At 44.1% G+C, this 12,762-nt stretch overlaps 1 protein-coding gene across 2 annotated transcripts; it reads right to left on the bottom strand.

The window, feature by feature from the left end:
* Positions 1 to 269: 269 nt before the first annotated feature.
* Positions 270 to 2,386, bottom strand: LOC147897405 (nuclear transcription factor Y subunit B-3-like). 2 transcript variants are annotated; one of them, XR_015541669.1, is made up of 3 exons: positions 2,210 to 2,386; positions 1,328 to 2,075; positions 270 to 1,034 (listed from the first exon to the last, which is right to left on the bottom strand). XR_015541669.1 is itself a non-coding variant. In XM_087380296.1 (2 exons), the coding sequence occupies exon 2, from the start codon at positions 2,049 to 2,051 to the stop codon at positions 1,422 to 1,424; it is 630 nt and encodes a 209-aa protein (XP_087236422.1). In that variant the 5' UTR covers positions 2,052 to 2,075; positions 2,210 to 2,386; the 3' UTR covers positions 1,099 to 1,421. The 2 variants fall into 2 exon arrangements, 1 of the variants encoding a protein (XP_087236422.1); XM_087380296.1 differs by lacking the exon at positions 270 to 1,034 and having other exon boundaries at positions 1,099 to 2,075.
* Between the last annotated feature and the right edge of the window lie 10,376 nt (positions 2,387 to 12,762).

The following is a 12,762-nucleotide window of genomic DNA, read 5'->3' as shown; positions in this document are numbered from 1 at the left end:
TAGCTGGCTGCTGAAATTAGCTTTCTCTGACCTATTACTAAAAATAATTCTAGCTCGAGGTTCTTCATTGAGTCAGATTGTATCAGTTAAAAAAGGGGCACTGCTGACGTTAGGAGGCATTATACAATGAAATTGCCAAAAAGTGCTGACCTGAAAACATTATACCTCACCGTTATCCAGCCTGCTCAAGCAAAGAGAAACCACTTGTAAGACGATGAAAACAAGACAAAATAATGCATCATGTGACCAAGTTAACAACGTTTACAAGGTCATTCTAAAAGTCTAATGTTTACTAGCGATTAGCATGACTTAACAAGAAAGACGTTTACAACTACAGCTAAGGGCTTGTAGTCAACATTAACAAAAAAAAATTGCTAAATAGTCATCATTTAAATTTAAAATTGGCAGGATGCTAATAAAAGAGACAGATAGCAAAATCCCCCACTAAGCAAAATCCAGGTTACATCATCTGCTTTCCCCTATTATATCTAGGGGAAATTAGAAAAAAAAGGTCCTTCAGAGGAAATGAAAGAAAACGTAAAGGACAAATATAAAAATGTGCATTGAGATAAATAATGCTTTATTAAAATCCCCTGCATTGTTCCACGTTCCCTTTCTTGACATCACACCAAAGTCTATAGAATCCTGCAAACTGAGTACTTTTAGCACATTGCAAATCACATTTCTTTACTTCGACAAACAAATGTCCACGGGATCCCAAAGCCCACAAAAGGCAATTACAACATAACTGAAGCATTGACAACACACACATAATGCAACAAGTGTTTAAGATCCAAACTTCTCAAACCTGTGAAAAGAAAATAGAATTGGAGCACATTAGAGCCATAGGCACAGCGCAAAGCACAGAGTCACAAGATTAACTATCCATGAGGTTTCCAACTGGTTTAAACTTCCCCTTCCAAAGCCCACGAAAAATTTACAAAAACGTTACCAACGTAGGTATGACGCAACAGACAGGAGTTAGAGAAGGATTCCATCTTTCATCTTCTCATTCACTTCTGCAGAAAACTAACCTGTGAAAAGTAACAGAGAGAATTGTCTCACATTAAAGCCATACTGAAGAGAAGTATAATTCGAGTTCCTGAATAAAAGTCTTCTTAAACTTAAATTTACTCAAAATTGCAAACCTAAGATGATGGAATACTCTTTAATAAGCAAAAGCCATCTCAAGATATAGGCTATATTACACCCACCCTCACTAAACTGTCCCAACACTTAAACCCTCCCAAGATTGAAAAGGAAAGTAGAGATTTAGATGGTACAAATTTGATGAAAACTATGCACTCCACGAGTCCCCACACTTCACCTCAAAGAACAGCTCGAAGGAAAGTAGCGATTGCTATACCACAAGTTTCCAATATCACCTCTAGCACAGGAACGTAATCTTTTAGTCTACGTACTCATCCTCCCCTTGATTGCCCACTGCCACTGTGGGTACTTCCGCCACTCTGCAAATGAACCTGATACGGGGGACGTACAAATTGGTGCTGAGCATACATGTACGTTCCCGGTTGTTGCAACATCTGCATATGAGCTGGCATCCCACCACCATTTAGGACGGCATTCATCCCTAAATTTGCAGGCGATGTACCAATGGAACCTCCTTCCTTACCTGTGGCTGGTTCCCCCTGCTTTGCCATAGTGGCCTTCTCCCCTTCCAGTTCCCTATACTTGTGCAAATATACCTTGAGCGGTTCAATATAATCTTCGAAGCCAAGGGTGCCCATCGCCCACAACAGATCATCCCCATTTACAGTCTTTCTCTTCTCTCTCTGACATTTGTCGGAAGCTTCGCCCGTTATAAAGCTAATGAATTCAGAGACGCACTCTTGCAAAGTTTCCTTCGCGTCCTTGGAAATTTTTGCATTTGCAGGTAGCGCCCTCTTCATTATTCTGCTCACGTTCGCAATGGGTAAGAGTCTATCTTGTTCTCTAACAGATTCATGCCCGCCTCCATAATGTCCCCCGGATTCGTCGTCGGATTGATGACTGCTATCAGGGCTACCATGCCGGTAGGGATGCTCAGCCATGTATGGCTTGGCAGAAATCGGAATCTGGAAAACTTTCAATCTCTGTCAGGGTCGAAAAGGGGAAGAGCGGAAAGCGCGAAAAGCAAGGGCCAAAGTGTTTGTTCGTGGCTATGCTTATGTAGACAGAAAAATGCAAAATTGCAGCAAAGAAGTCTAACCTGGAAGGAATCCAACAAAGGCAAGAGGGGAAGGAAGCAAATTCGAGGGAGAAAGAATGTAAGAAGAGAGATGGGTGAGGGCTCAGAGCCCACGCAAGACAGAATGCGAAAGGCGGGAAGTTTGGGTGACTGTGGCTATGGCTATGGCTATGGCTATGGCGATGGCTACTCCTCAGTGGAGAGCAAAACACGTGGTACTCAAAGGGAAAACGTTTTTTTTACCACCCCTCACATTCAATTCATTACAATCAGTTTTGTTTCACGAACTAAGGGCCCCTCCTCACACACCCGCGCCTCTGGCTGCTGCAACCCAATGCACACGCGGCCACTGGAGTGGCGCCAGCTGCGCCCTGTGAGTGTTTCACCCTCATTAATGAGAGAAGCGCTTTGAAGCGCACTCATGCGCCCATCAGGGCACTTGGAATTCAGAGGTGCCATTTTTGGCACCAATACATGCATTGGTTGATGACTGGCAGTAGCCAGTCACCGACACCGCCAACCGGTTTGACCACACCACATGGCGTGGTTGGTGGAGAGCCAACGTGCTCCCACTACCCCTGTCATCGTCTCCATTGGAGACTCTAGAGGCCTGTTATTACGAGAGGAGCTCCCTTTCAGGAGCTCTCCAGCTCCTCTCGCCTCGCCTCTTGCACTCTCTCCTCCTGCACTCTCGTCTCCTCTCCCGCTCTCTAGCTCCCTCTCTGGAGCTCTCCAGCTCCCTCTCTCGCCGAGCTTGCCTCCTGCACTCTCGTCTCCTCTCCCGTCCCTCTGTGCCTCATCCCTCTCATCCCTTTGTGCCTCACCCCTCCCTCCCTGCCTCATCCATGCTCCCTCGCCGTGCTGTTCTTCCCTGCCTCGCCATGGCCTTCTGCAATGCCGTCAACCACCATCTGCTGTGCAGCATCTCCATCGCCCTCTGTTATGCAGCCTCACCGTTGATCTCCAACCTCCGCTACTCTACGGCTCCCATCCTGGCCTAGCCCCTGCATTCAACGCTCCGTCGTGGTGCTCACGCCCTCAGGTGGGAGCTCGGCTATATCATGGTGGCTCTTCTCCTTCGTCTCGGCAGTGCATCCGTCTTCAACCAACTATCTGCTTGCTTTGCTACCAGGTGCTCGACTTGAACGCAACGTTGGAGGACTCTAACCTCGACTTGGAGTTTGTCCCTAGTTCGCAGCTAGAGGACCTCGCCTCTGGATGTGCTCGGACCTATGCGGATATGCTGCTATCCTCCCCGCCCTGTGGCAAGAGAGTGTCTGCCGTTCCTGTCCCCCTGCTCTTGCCAAAGCAAGTGGACTGCCCGTTGACCGCACTGATGGACATCAGCAACATGACTGGAGCTCTGCAACGCCGTGCTGACTGCCATGCTATGGAGGAGCCTTGGAGAAATGTGACGACGATACTTTGAACACTCCTGCAAAGGTACATGCTGCAAAGACTCCTGCGAAGACTGTCAGGCTTCATGTGAAGGCAACTACGAAGAGGGATTCAACTCGAACTCCGAAGAAGGTCCCTTGTGGTGTTTCTGTTGCTTTTGATGGATTTGTCTATGCTGACAATGTGGGTTTTGATGGTCACTACTTTGTTCTAGTGTAAACCAAGTGGTTTATTGTGCTTTCTTTCTGGGGCTGCCTAGCCAGAGGGCATATTATGATATGCGACTATATTATGATACGCTGCGAAATGTCTTGTATTTTTTAATCTACCCCATTTTTCTTAATAGAAGTCTGCCTTTTCAATGTAAACACTAACTATGCCATTTTCTAAGTGTGCTGAGTGGCACTCCCTAAATTTTTAGCAATATATACTGACTATGTTAGCACTGTTTCCGTTTACAGAGTCTTTCTTGTTTTAACAGTAAGCACTAAACTAATGGGGTTAATGGGGTGATTAATTTTGAATTTGATGCTCAGAGCTCTACCACTTAAACAGTCTTCAATATTTTGGTATTTTCAAGGTGTAAATATGCAGAGAGAAGGGGGGAGGCGGGGGAGGAAGGGGGGGGAAGAGAGAGAGAGAGAGAGAGTTGCATCCTCCTTTTCATTTCATAACTGTTTTAAGATCTTTACTACGTGGGGAGAGAGCTAGACAAGGGGGGGAGAGAGAGAGAGGGCAACAGTAGCTACATCTAAATGCCATCTACACCATTTCCTTGAGTTCTCCTCCCATTATCTTAAGGGAGAGACAGGGAGAGGGGGTGGGCTGCTTGGCTCTGTTTTTGCAAGTACCTAGTTGTGTTAAATAGCTCATTTATTAACTTCATAGTTTTGTATATTCCAGTAATTTCCTTGGGTCTTTGAGGTACTTTAAGTTATGCAACCTCATTAGAATCTCTTGCCCCACTTAATGCAGGGTTATCAATCCTCTGCAACTCTTAAATCTGTAGAACTGCCTCCTAAGACCCCTTCCCCTTATTGCTCACTTGCTGCTGTTGCAGCAACTTCTGTCGCTGCAGTAGCAGCAAATGAGGGCTTGGGTGAGGATTCGAAAGCCCCCTACGTCTCTGATTTAGCTAATGAAACTCCTTTCAAAACTCCCAACTTGGCCAATGTGTATTGGTCAATGTACGAAATATTCGTCTTGATTAAAGCTAAAAAGATGCTTGATTACTTGGTGGAGAAGGGAACGTTAATGTTGTCAATTAAAAAGAAGGATGTGAAGTGGGAATTTATTTCCAAACTTTGTGGAAACAACTTGTGTTCAAGACTAGCCCACAGTGCCTTTACCGTTGGAATCGCATATGGAGTGGTTTCAAAGTAATCAATGATTATGAGATGTGTATTCCTTCCAAGAAGAGCTCATAGTGGCAGATGGGTCAGCATGAGCGCCGAGTTGCACGCTTGCCTCGGAATGAGGGCAGACAGTTGTATTCCAAATGGCAACAACCTTTGGAGGTGAACAAATTGTAGACCCTGGTGATATCTTGATCGACTCTTCAATGCCAAGTTTGGGTAGGTTTTAGAACAATATTTATTCTTAAGTTTTCTCTCTCATGCACTTCCCCTCACATTAATGTTGTATTTGCAGAAAAGATAGAAAAGCCCGACAATGGGTGTCGGAGCTCTCCCACCCCTTCTCCCAAATGTGATATGGATGATGATGATGATCCATGCGTTACGAGTGGCCACAAAAGAAAGCGTCCAGGAAGAGTTTCTATTGTCAAGAAGGAATTTGAGGATACTACGAAGCAGTTGATAGAGTTCTTCACCGACGAGTTTCTATTGTCAAGAAGGAATTTGAGGATACTACGAAGCAGTTGATAGAGTTCTTCACGGACTCCCGATCCAAGCAACAAAGGGAGAAGGCCGTATCAACCCAGCACGACCTTATTGAAATTACGCGGGAGGAATTTGAAGGAGTAAGAGTGGCACGTGCCCGGCTCGAGATAGAGCGAGAGAGTAATCAAGCCGTTTTCCAAATTGTGGGTGCCATTGAAATTTTCTCTCATCTATTGCATATGAAAGATGATGTCTAGTGTGTTGAGAGTTCATGCTCAACATCATGTGATCATGTGTGCATAGCACCATCACGTGATCATATGTGCATAGCACTAACCTTATAGAGTGCTATAAAGGAAAGGGTTAGATCCCCTAACCCTAACCCTAAAAGGGTTTGTATATATTCTATTTTTTCAACTAAATCTAGTGTACAGTTAGTCATTGTACAGTTAGTCATTTGTGGTGTGCTCTCTAGTTGTGCCCTCTCTCCCCATCTCCACTCTTCTCCTCTCCCCTCTTCATATTTTGTCATGGTATCAGAGCATGGTTCTGCCTTCCGCTGAGGCGCCATCCTTCTTGTGAGAGTGATTGAGAGATTGAGAGATCGAGAGAGATTGAGTGTTCCATTCTCTTCCGTTGAGAGAAAATTCTGTCCATCGGAAGAAGATTTCCGTCATTTATTCTTGAGAGATTTCCGTCATTTGAGAGAGTTTATTTGAGTGTTTCTTGAGTTGAGAGAAAAGAGAGATTTCAGAGACTATTGAGATTTGTGAGAGTTTCTTGAAGAGAGCTCCCTTTATTCATTTGGTTCATTGCTTTTTGTGAGAGAAAAGATCTCAGCTCTTACAAGAGCTTGTGTGAGAGAGATCTTCATAGCATACAAAGAGCAGACCAGCCGACAATGAGCGAGTAGACTGCTATCTACTCCACGACAACAAGTCGACCAAGACAAACAAAGCGGCCAAGCTTCTCCATCTTCAAGCTCCAACAAGCTTCATATGAGGCAACATCAACGTACAACAAAAGGCGGCATATCTTAATCGACCCAAGGTAGCTCTTCTCAATCAACAGCCATTCAACTGTGTACACCAGAAGAGCCTCCTTCGAAGCAGTGCAGCCCAACCAAACGACCTTCGACTGACTCCAGCAGCAGCAGCTCTTAGTCTTCGGTGTATCGTGGCTCCATCAACCCGTACGCCCGGCTCCTTCCAGCAAGCTTCTTCACTACAGCTTCAACTACGAGCCACTCAACGGACTCCTACACGCCTTCAACTGCAACGTCGCGGCTCATCGACCTCTCCAGCCTCATCGACAAGGCTCACGGGTAGCACAAGTGAGCCGATGCTCACAGGCAACCTTCTCTAAACGGGCTAGCCTCTCCAAGCGACGCCTCCTATAAGGCTCGCCCACAACCATCTACTGCGACCTCTCGACTGCGGGTTGCACACATACGGGCGACGCTCCAGCAGCCACGAGCTGCATGTCCTGCAGCAAAGCCTCTCCATACGGGCAGCCTCCTTTCCTGCTGTCCCTGATCTTGTAGCAACAAGTAGCCCATTATCTTGGAGACTACCAACGGCTCCATCACAACAGCCTCCGAAGGCTCCTCGACGATCAACGCCAAGCCCACCAATGGCTCCTTCAAACAGCAGCCCGCAACGGGCTGGACGGCCGCCTCCATCGACGGAGAAGACGACAGAATCCCCAAGATTCTGTCAGAATCTCAAAAGATTTCGGTCGTTGTTCTTACGACACGTGGCAGTTGACTAGGACCCTATCCTTAGGGTCACCACACCTTAGAGCTTGGTCAAGGACCAACCACATGGCACCCTTATCCACAGTGCCACATCACCACTACCATGTCATCACTGACTGCCACGTCACCACTAACTGCCACATCACCACTAACTGCCACGTCAGCACAGACACGTCATCCTACCACATCATCAACCACGTCACCTATGCCATGTCATCAACCACATCACATGTGCCATGTCATCAAGGACACGTCATCAGTGCCACGTCAGCATTGCCACATCACCTTGCTGACATCATCTGTGCAACCTCAGCACTGACCCCTGCAGGCACAGTCCCTTGCCAGGCACACTGTGCACACTCCTGCCACCTCAGCATAGAGCTTCACTGGCACACCTCTTGCTAGGCACAGTGCCACATCATCACTGCATGTGACTCACAGTGACACATCATCATTGAGCACATTTGCACTCCTTTTGCCCCTCCACCTAGATCAAGTCATATCTCTTGATCCAGGAAGAATTTGAGGGTGCTCCAAAAAGGAAAGTCGCTCATTTTTTCGTGCTCTACGCGCTCGTTACATCATGCACACATTTCGGTGCAAGTTACTCTCACATTTGAGCCTCGCCGACAAAACCACTTCCTTCACGCACATTTGCCTCTACATCGACGCATCTGACCCAGCACTTAAAAAGAACAAAAGAAAAGGAATTATTTGTTGTTCTTTCATCGATCGACGGTTGGTTTAGATCTAGATCAGAGTAGACTAGATCGCCATAGAGGGGATGCTTTGAATTTCCCCAAGTTGCCAATCTAAGCCATGCCCGAAATTCCCGACTAGTACCTACTCGGAGTCAGTCCATACACTCACATCTGGTTTCACATCATTACATTACCTGAAACCTTATGTTCATTAGTTCAGTGAGCAGACTTCAAAGTTTAGAGGCATTGCAGATTGATTCAGTGGGCAGATAGCACTTGATTTCACACACACATGCCACCATTGTAAAGCCTATTCGGCTATCTCACGGCATCGTGCAGATCATTTTCAGCCTTGTAAAGCCTCTTGGCTATTCCCGGCATCATTGCCACAAGCCTTGTAACATAGATCAGATCTTATATACTGCAATTCTATCTTCACCGACGGTACAGAGATTTCACTTGGCATCTTCAATGTATTTGCAGTTGATTCATACAGAGTTTTTCAGGACACTTTTTGAGTACATTGTTTGCACCATGTCGACTAGCAACCTCAATCTGGAGGCATCTGCTAAGTTAGACAACTCCAATTACGGTACGTGGAAATACCGAATGGAGACCATTCTTGTGCTTCAGGACAAATGGGAGTATGTCGATGGATCTATACCTAGACCATTGGCCGATCCAGCCACCAGTAGCTCTACTCCATCTGTTGTCACAGCACCAGCAATGGGATCTACATCTACACAAACAGTTTTCGCACCAGTAGCAGATCCTGCCATTGCCCGAGCTCAAGCAGAATGGGATAAGAAAGACAAGTATGCCTATCACCTGATTAAGCCAGAATGTGCAAGATGTCATGCTAGGACAGCTCAACACAGTCAAGACATCAAAAGAAGCATGGGATATGTTCGCAGCTCTCTACGAGTCCAAGAACACATCCAGGATTCTCACCTTGAGAAACCAGATCAACCAGAGTTTCCGCAACAGCAGTGAAACCGGTCATGCCTATGTACTCTGCATCAAAGACTACAACAATCAACTTGCAGCAGCAGGAGAGACTATGAATCCCGCAGAAATGGTTCAAGTAATCCTGAATGGACTAGGAGAAGGATATGAGAATCTAGTCCAGAGTATTGCCATCCAATGGCAAATTCCAACACTGGAAGAACTTCAGTCAGTTCTACTTGGTGAAGAACTCAGGACTCAGGCCATTCAAGCACGTAAAGGTCATTCTAATGATCAGGCATTCACAGCTTCAGACAGAAGTAGAGGCAAAGGCAGAAACAGAGGTAGATCATATCAGAAAAGTGGTCATCATCAACAAAATCAAAGTCAAAATCAGCATCAGCATCAGCAACATCAGAATCAACAAAGAGGAAATCATTCCAACCGAGGAAGATTTCAAGGACGAGGGAATGCATCCACCAATGTGTCAAACATTCAGTGCAACTACTGTCACAAGTTTGGACACTATGAAAGAGATTGCCGCAAGAAGCAGTACGACCAAGGTGGTCAATCCAGCAATAATCGAGGGAATTTCTGAGGAAGAGGACATCATCATGGTGGACATTCTAGTCACAGTCATTTTGCAAATGAACATGGAAATATGTTTCTTGCAAGTGAGGAATTGCATCAGATTGATACAATGCACCTAGACATGCACCTAGACACTGATTTCAATCCCAAAGAGGATTTCACCTATCAAGTCGACCAAGTGGAACAGGATCCTTGGTACATTGACAGTGGTGCATCATCTCATATGACAAATCATCAGGAATGGTTCACAGAAATGAAGCCATTAGAAGGACAGAAAAATGTCATCTACACAGCAGACAATACACCGAATCCAGTTCAAGGGACAGGTGTTATCCCTATGAACAATTTCACTGGTACAAAAGGATTAGTCAAAGATGTGCTCTATGTTCCGAAGCTCAGCAAGAATCTTTTGTCAGTAGGTCAAATGACGGAACACAACTACAAAGTCATCTTCAACGGTGATGAATGCACTATCAAAGACAAATCCAAAAGAGGTCAGCTAGTAGCAAAAGGTGTCAAGGAAGGATGCTCAAGATTATGATGAAACTTATGCTCCAGTAGCAAAGATGGATTCCATACGGTTCTTGATATCACTAGCGACACTCAGTAAATGGAATGTGTATCAGCTCAATGTCAAGAATGCATTTCTCAATGGTTATTTAGACGAGGAAGTCTACATGCAACAACCAGCAGGTTATGTTGAACCAGGAAAGGAGAACAAGGTTTGCCATCTCAAGAAAAGTCTCTACGGCTTAAAGCAAGCACCCAGAAGTTGGTACAGCAGAATTGACAAGTATTTTGCTGATCTGGGATACATGAAGTCCAATGCAAATCATACTCTCTACTACAAAATTCAAGGGGAAGACATTACTATTGCACTTTTGTACGTAGATGATCTGATTGTGACAGGAAGCAAGGATAGCTTCATCAGAAAATTAAAACAAGACTTATCTGCAGATTTCGACATGAAAGATCTTGGACTTATGCACTATTGTCTTGGAATTGAGTTCTGGAGAGATTCAGATAGCACATTTATGAGTCAGCTCAAGTATGTTGACAGTCTCTTGAAGAAGTTTCATATGGCAGATTGCAAGATTGCAGCCACTCCCATGGAACAGAGTTTGAAACTTACTAAAGATTCAGAAAAGCCTATAGTCAATGACATATACTACAGGCAGCTCATTGGATCTCTCATATATCTGACAATCACACGGCTAGATATTTGTTATGCAGTAAGCTCACTAGCATAGTTTATGGCAAATCCAAAACAGTCTCACTGGAATGCAGCCAAAAGAGTCTTGAGATACATCAGAGGTACAAGATAGTTTGGGATAGAATACAGAGGAAGTCATCCACGGTTGCATGGATACTGTGACAGTGACTATGCCGGAGATCATGAGACCAAGAGATCGACACAGGGATATGCATTTTTCCTTGGTCAAGGTGCTATATCATGGTTGTCAAACAAACAACCAATTGTTTCTTTGTCTTCGACTGAAGCAGAATATAGGGCACTCACTACAGGTGCATGTGAGGCTATATGGCTCAAAAGACTATTGTCAGAAACAGATTACTTTGATGAGTCAAAGCCAACAACAATATACTGTGATGATCAATCGGCTCAAGCATTGGCCAAAAATCCAGTATATCACTCCAGGACAAAGCACATTGATGTCAGAGAGCACTTCATCAGAGAAAGAGTGTTACTTGGTGACATCACACTGCAGCATTGTGATAGCAAAGAAAATGTTGCAGACATCTTTACCAAACCACTCGGTAAAGAGCTATTCGAGAAACACTGACTAGCTCTTGGTTTGACGCAGAGGAAGGACATTCCCATGAAAGGGGTGTGATGGAATGTAATCCTCAGTCCTTCTTCGATTCCCCAAAATCATCATCTTGAGGGAAGGCCTACTTCATGATGTTGATCTTGAGGGAAGGTGTGAGAGTTCACGCTCAACATCATGTGATCATGTGTGCATAGCACCATCACGTGATCATATGTGCATAGCACTAACCTTATAGAGTGCTATAAAGGAAAGGGTTAGATCCCCTAACCCTAACCCTAAAAGGGTTTGTATATATTCTATTTTTTCAACTAAATCTAGTGTACAGTTAGTCATTTGTGGTGTGCTCTCTAGCTGTGCCCTCTCTCCTCATCTCCACTCTTCTCCTCTCCCCTCTTCATATTTTGTCATAGTGTGGTCTAGTCTTTCAAGCTCTTCTAATGTGGCCCTAGCTGCCAACTAAGCTATGTAATCAGTTAGCAGCTTTTTGTTGGCCTTGCCTATTTTGGGGCCGCGGCATTATTTTGACTATGAAGCACTTTATGATGTAGGGTCTTTTCTGTTTTGATGCTGTAAATACACTTCTTCAATTTGCAATTAATATATGCAAACCTTTCATGACTCAACTTGTAGCATTGGGTTTATTTTTAATGAAATTGTCCATTTTATAAATTTCCAAAAGTTGCAATTACAAATGTTATTGCTGGCAGATGCAACTGTTGTGCTATTTCTATTCAAGGATCTTAGGTTATTTCCATTTTTCCCAGGGCAGTCACTAATTTCATGGCATCCATTAAATTTTTGCTTATTTCAAGGCAGCCAATAATTTATGGGTTGTTTCTTGGCAGCCACTATTGTAAGGTATTTTTTAAAAAACAAAGGTAGCATTTTGTAGGTTTAGCTTGGACAGATCTATGAGATGTATTAATTCCCCAAACTGGTTGCAAGATTAGTTATATTACAACAGTGGAATAATGTGATTTATTTTATTGTATGGGTTTTTCTATCATGTAACAGGATTGCTCTTTGGATGTTGAATATGAAGTAGGATGTTCCATTGTCTGTTCTTCATAGTTCTCTATTATTCTTCTTTAAGTTCAGTTCTTTAAGTTCATATACTGTCAATAATGCTGAATACGAAGTAGGAGTTTCCATTTTCGTATTGTTTCCTGTGGCACTTTTCCATATCTAGAGGACATTTGTAAATTTGTCTCAACTCTCATTCCTCTAAGCCATCTTTGAGGTCCTTAATGCACTTTCCCTCTAAGCCATCTTTGAGATCCTTTATGCACTCTTCTCAGAAAACCCAAGGTTTAATGTCAATTGAATAGCACATTATGGAAATTAACCTTCAAATTGTGAAAATAACCAGGCATTTGGGTTATATTTTTGTGCAGAGTTTGCAAAGTTTCGAAAAAAAAGATTAAGATTTTCAACTTTAAGGGCAATTCTCATGCCATGGTCATGATGGTTTTCAGATTATTAATGGCCAAGTAAATGACAATCTTAGTCATATGTTTCTTTTATGCTTTCTCTCAACATGCAAGCTTCTAGT

The sequence above is a fragment of the Dipteris shenzhenensis genome, chromosome 10 (assembly GCF_047967505.1).
Source record: "Dipteris shenzhenensis isolate YYH24624 ecotype China chromosome 10, Dip_SZ_1.0, whole genome shotgun sequence".
NCBI lineage: Eukaryota > Viridiplantae > Streptophyta > Polypodiopsida > Gleicheniales > Dipteridaceae > Dipteris > Dipteris shenzhenensis.
This window is presented reverse-complemented; position numbering and strand designations above follow the sequence as displayed.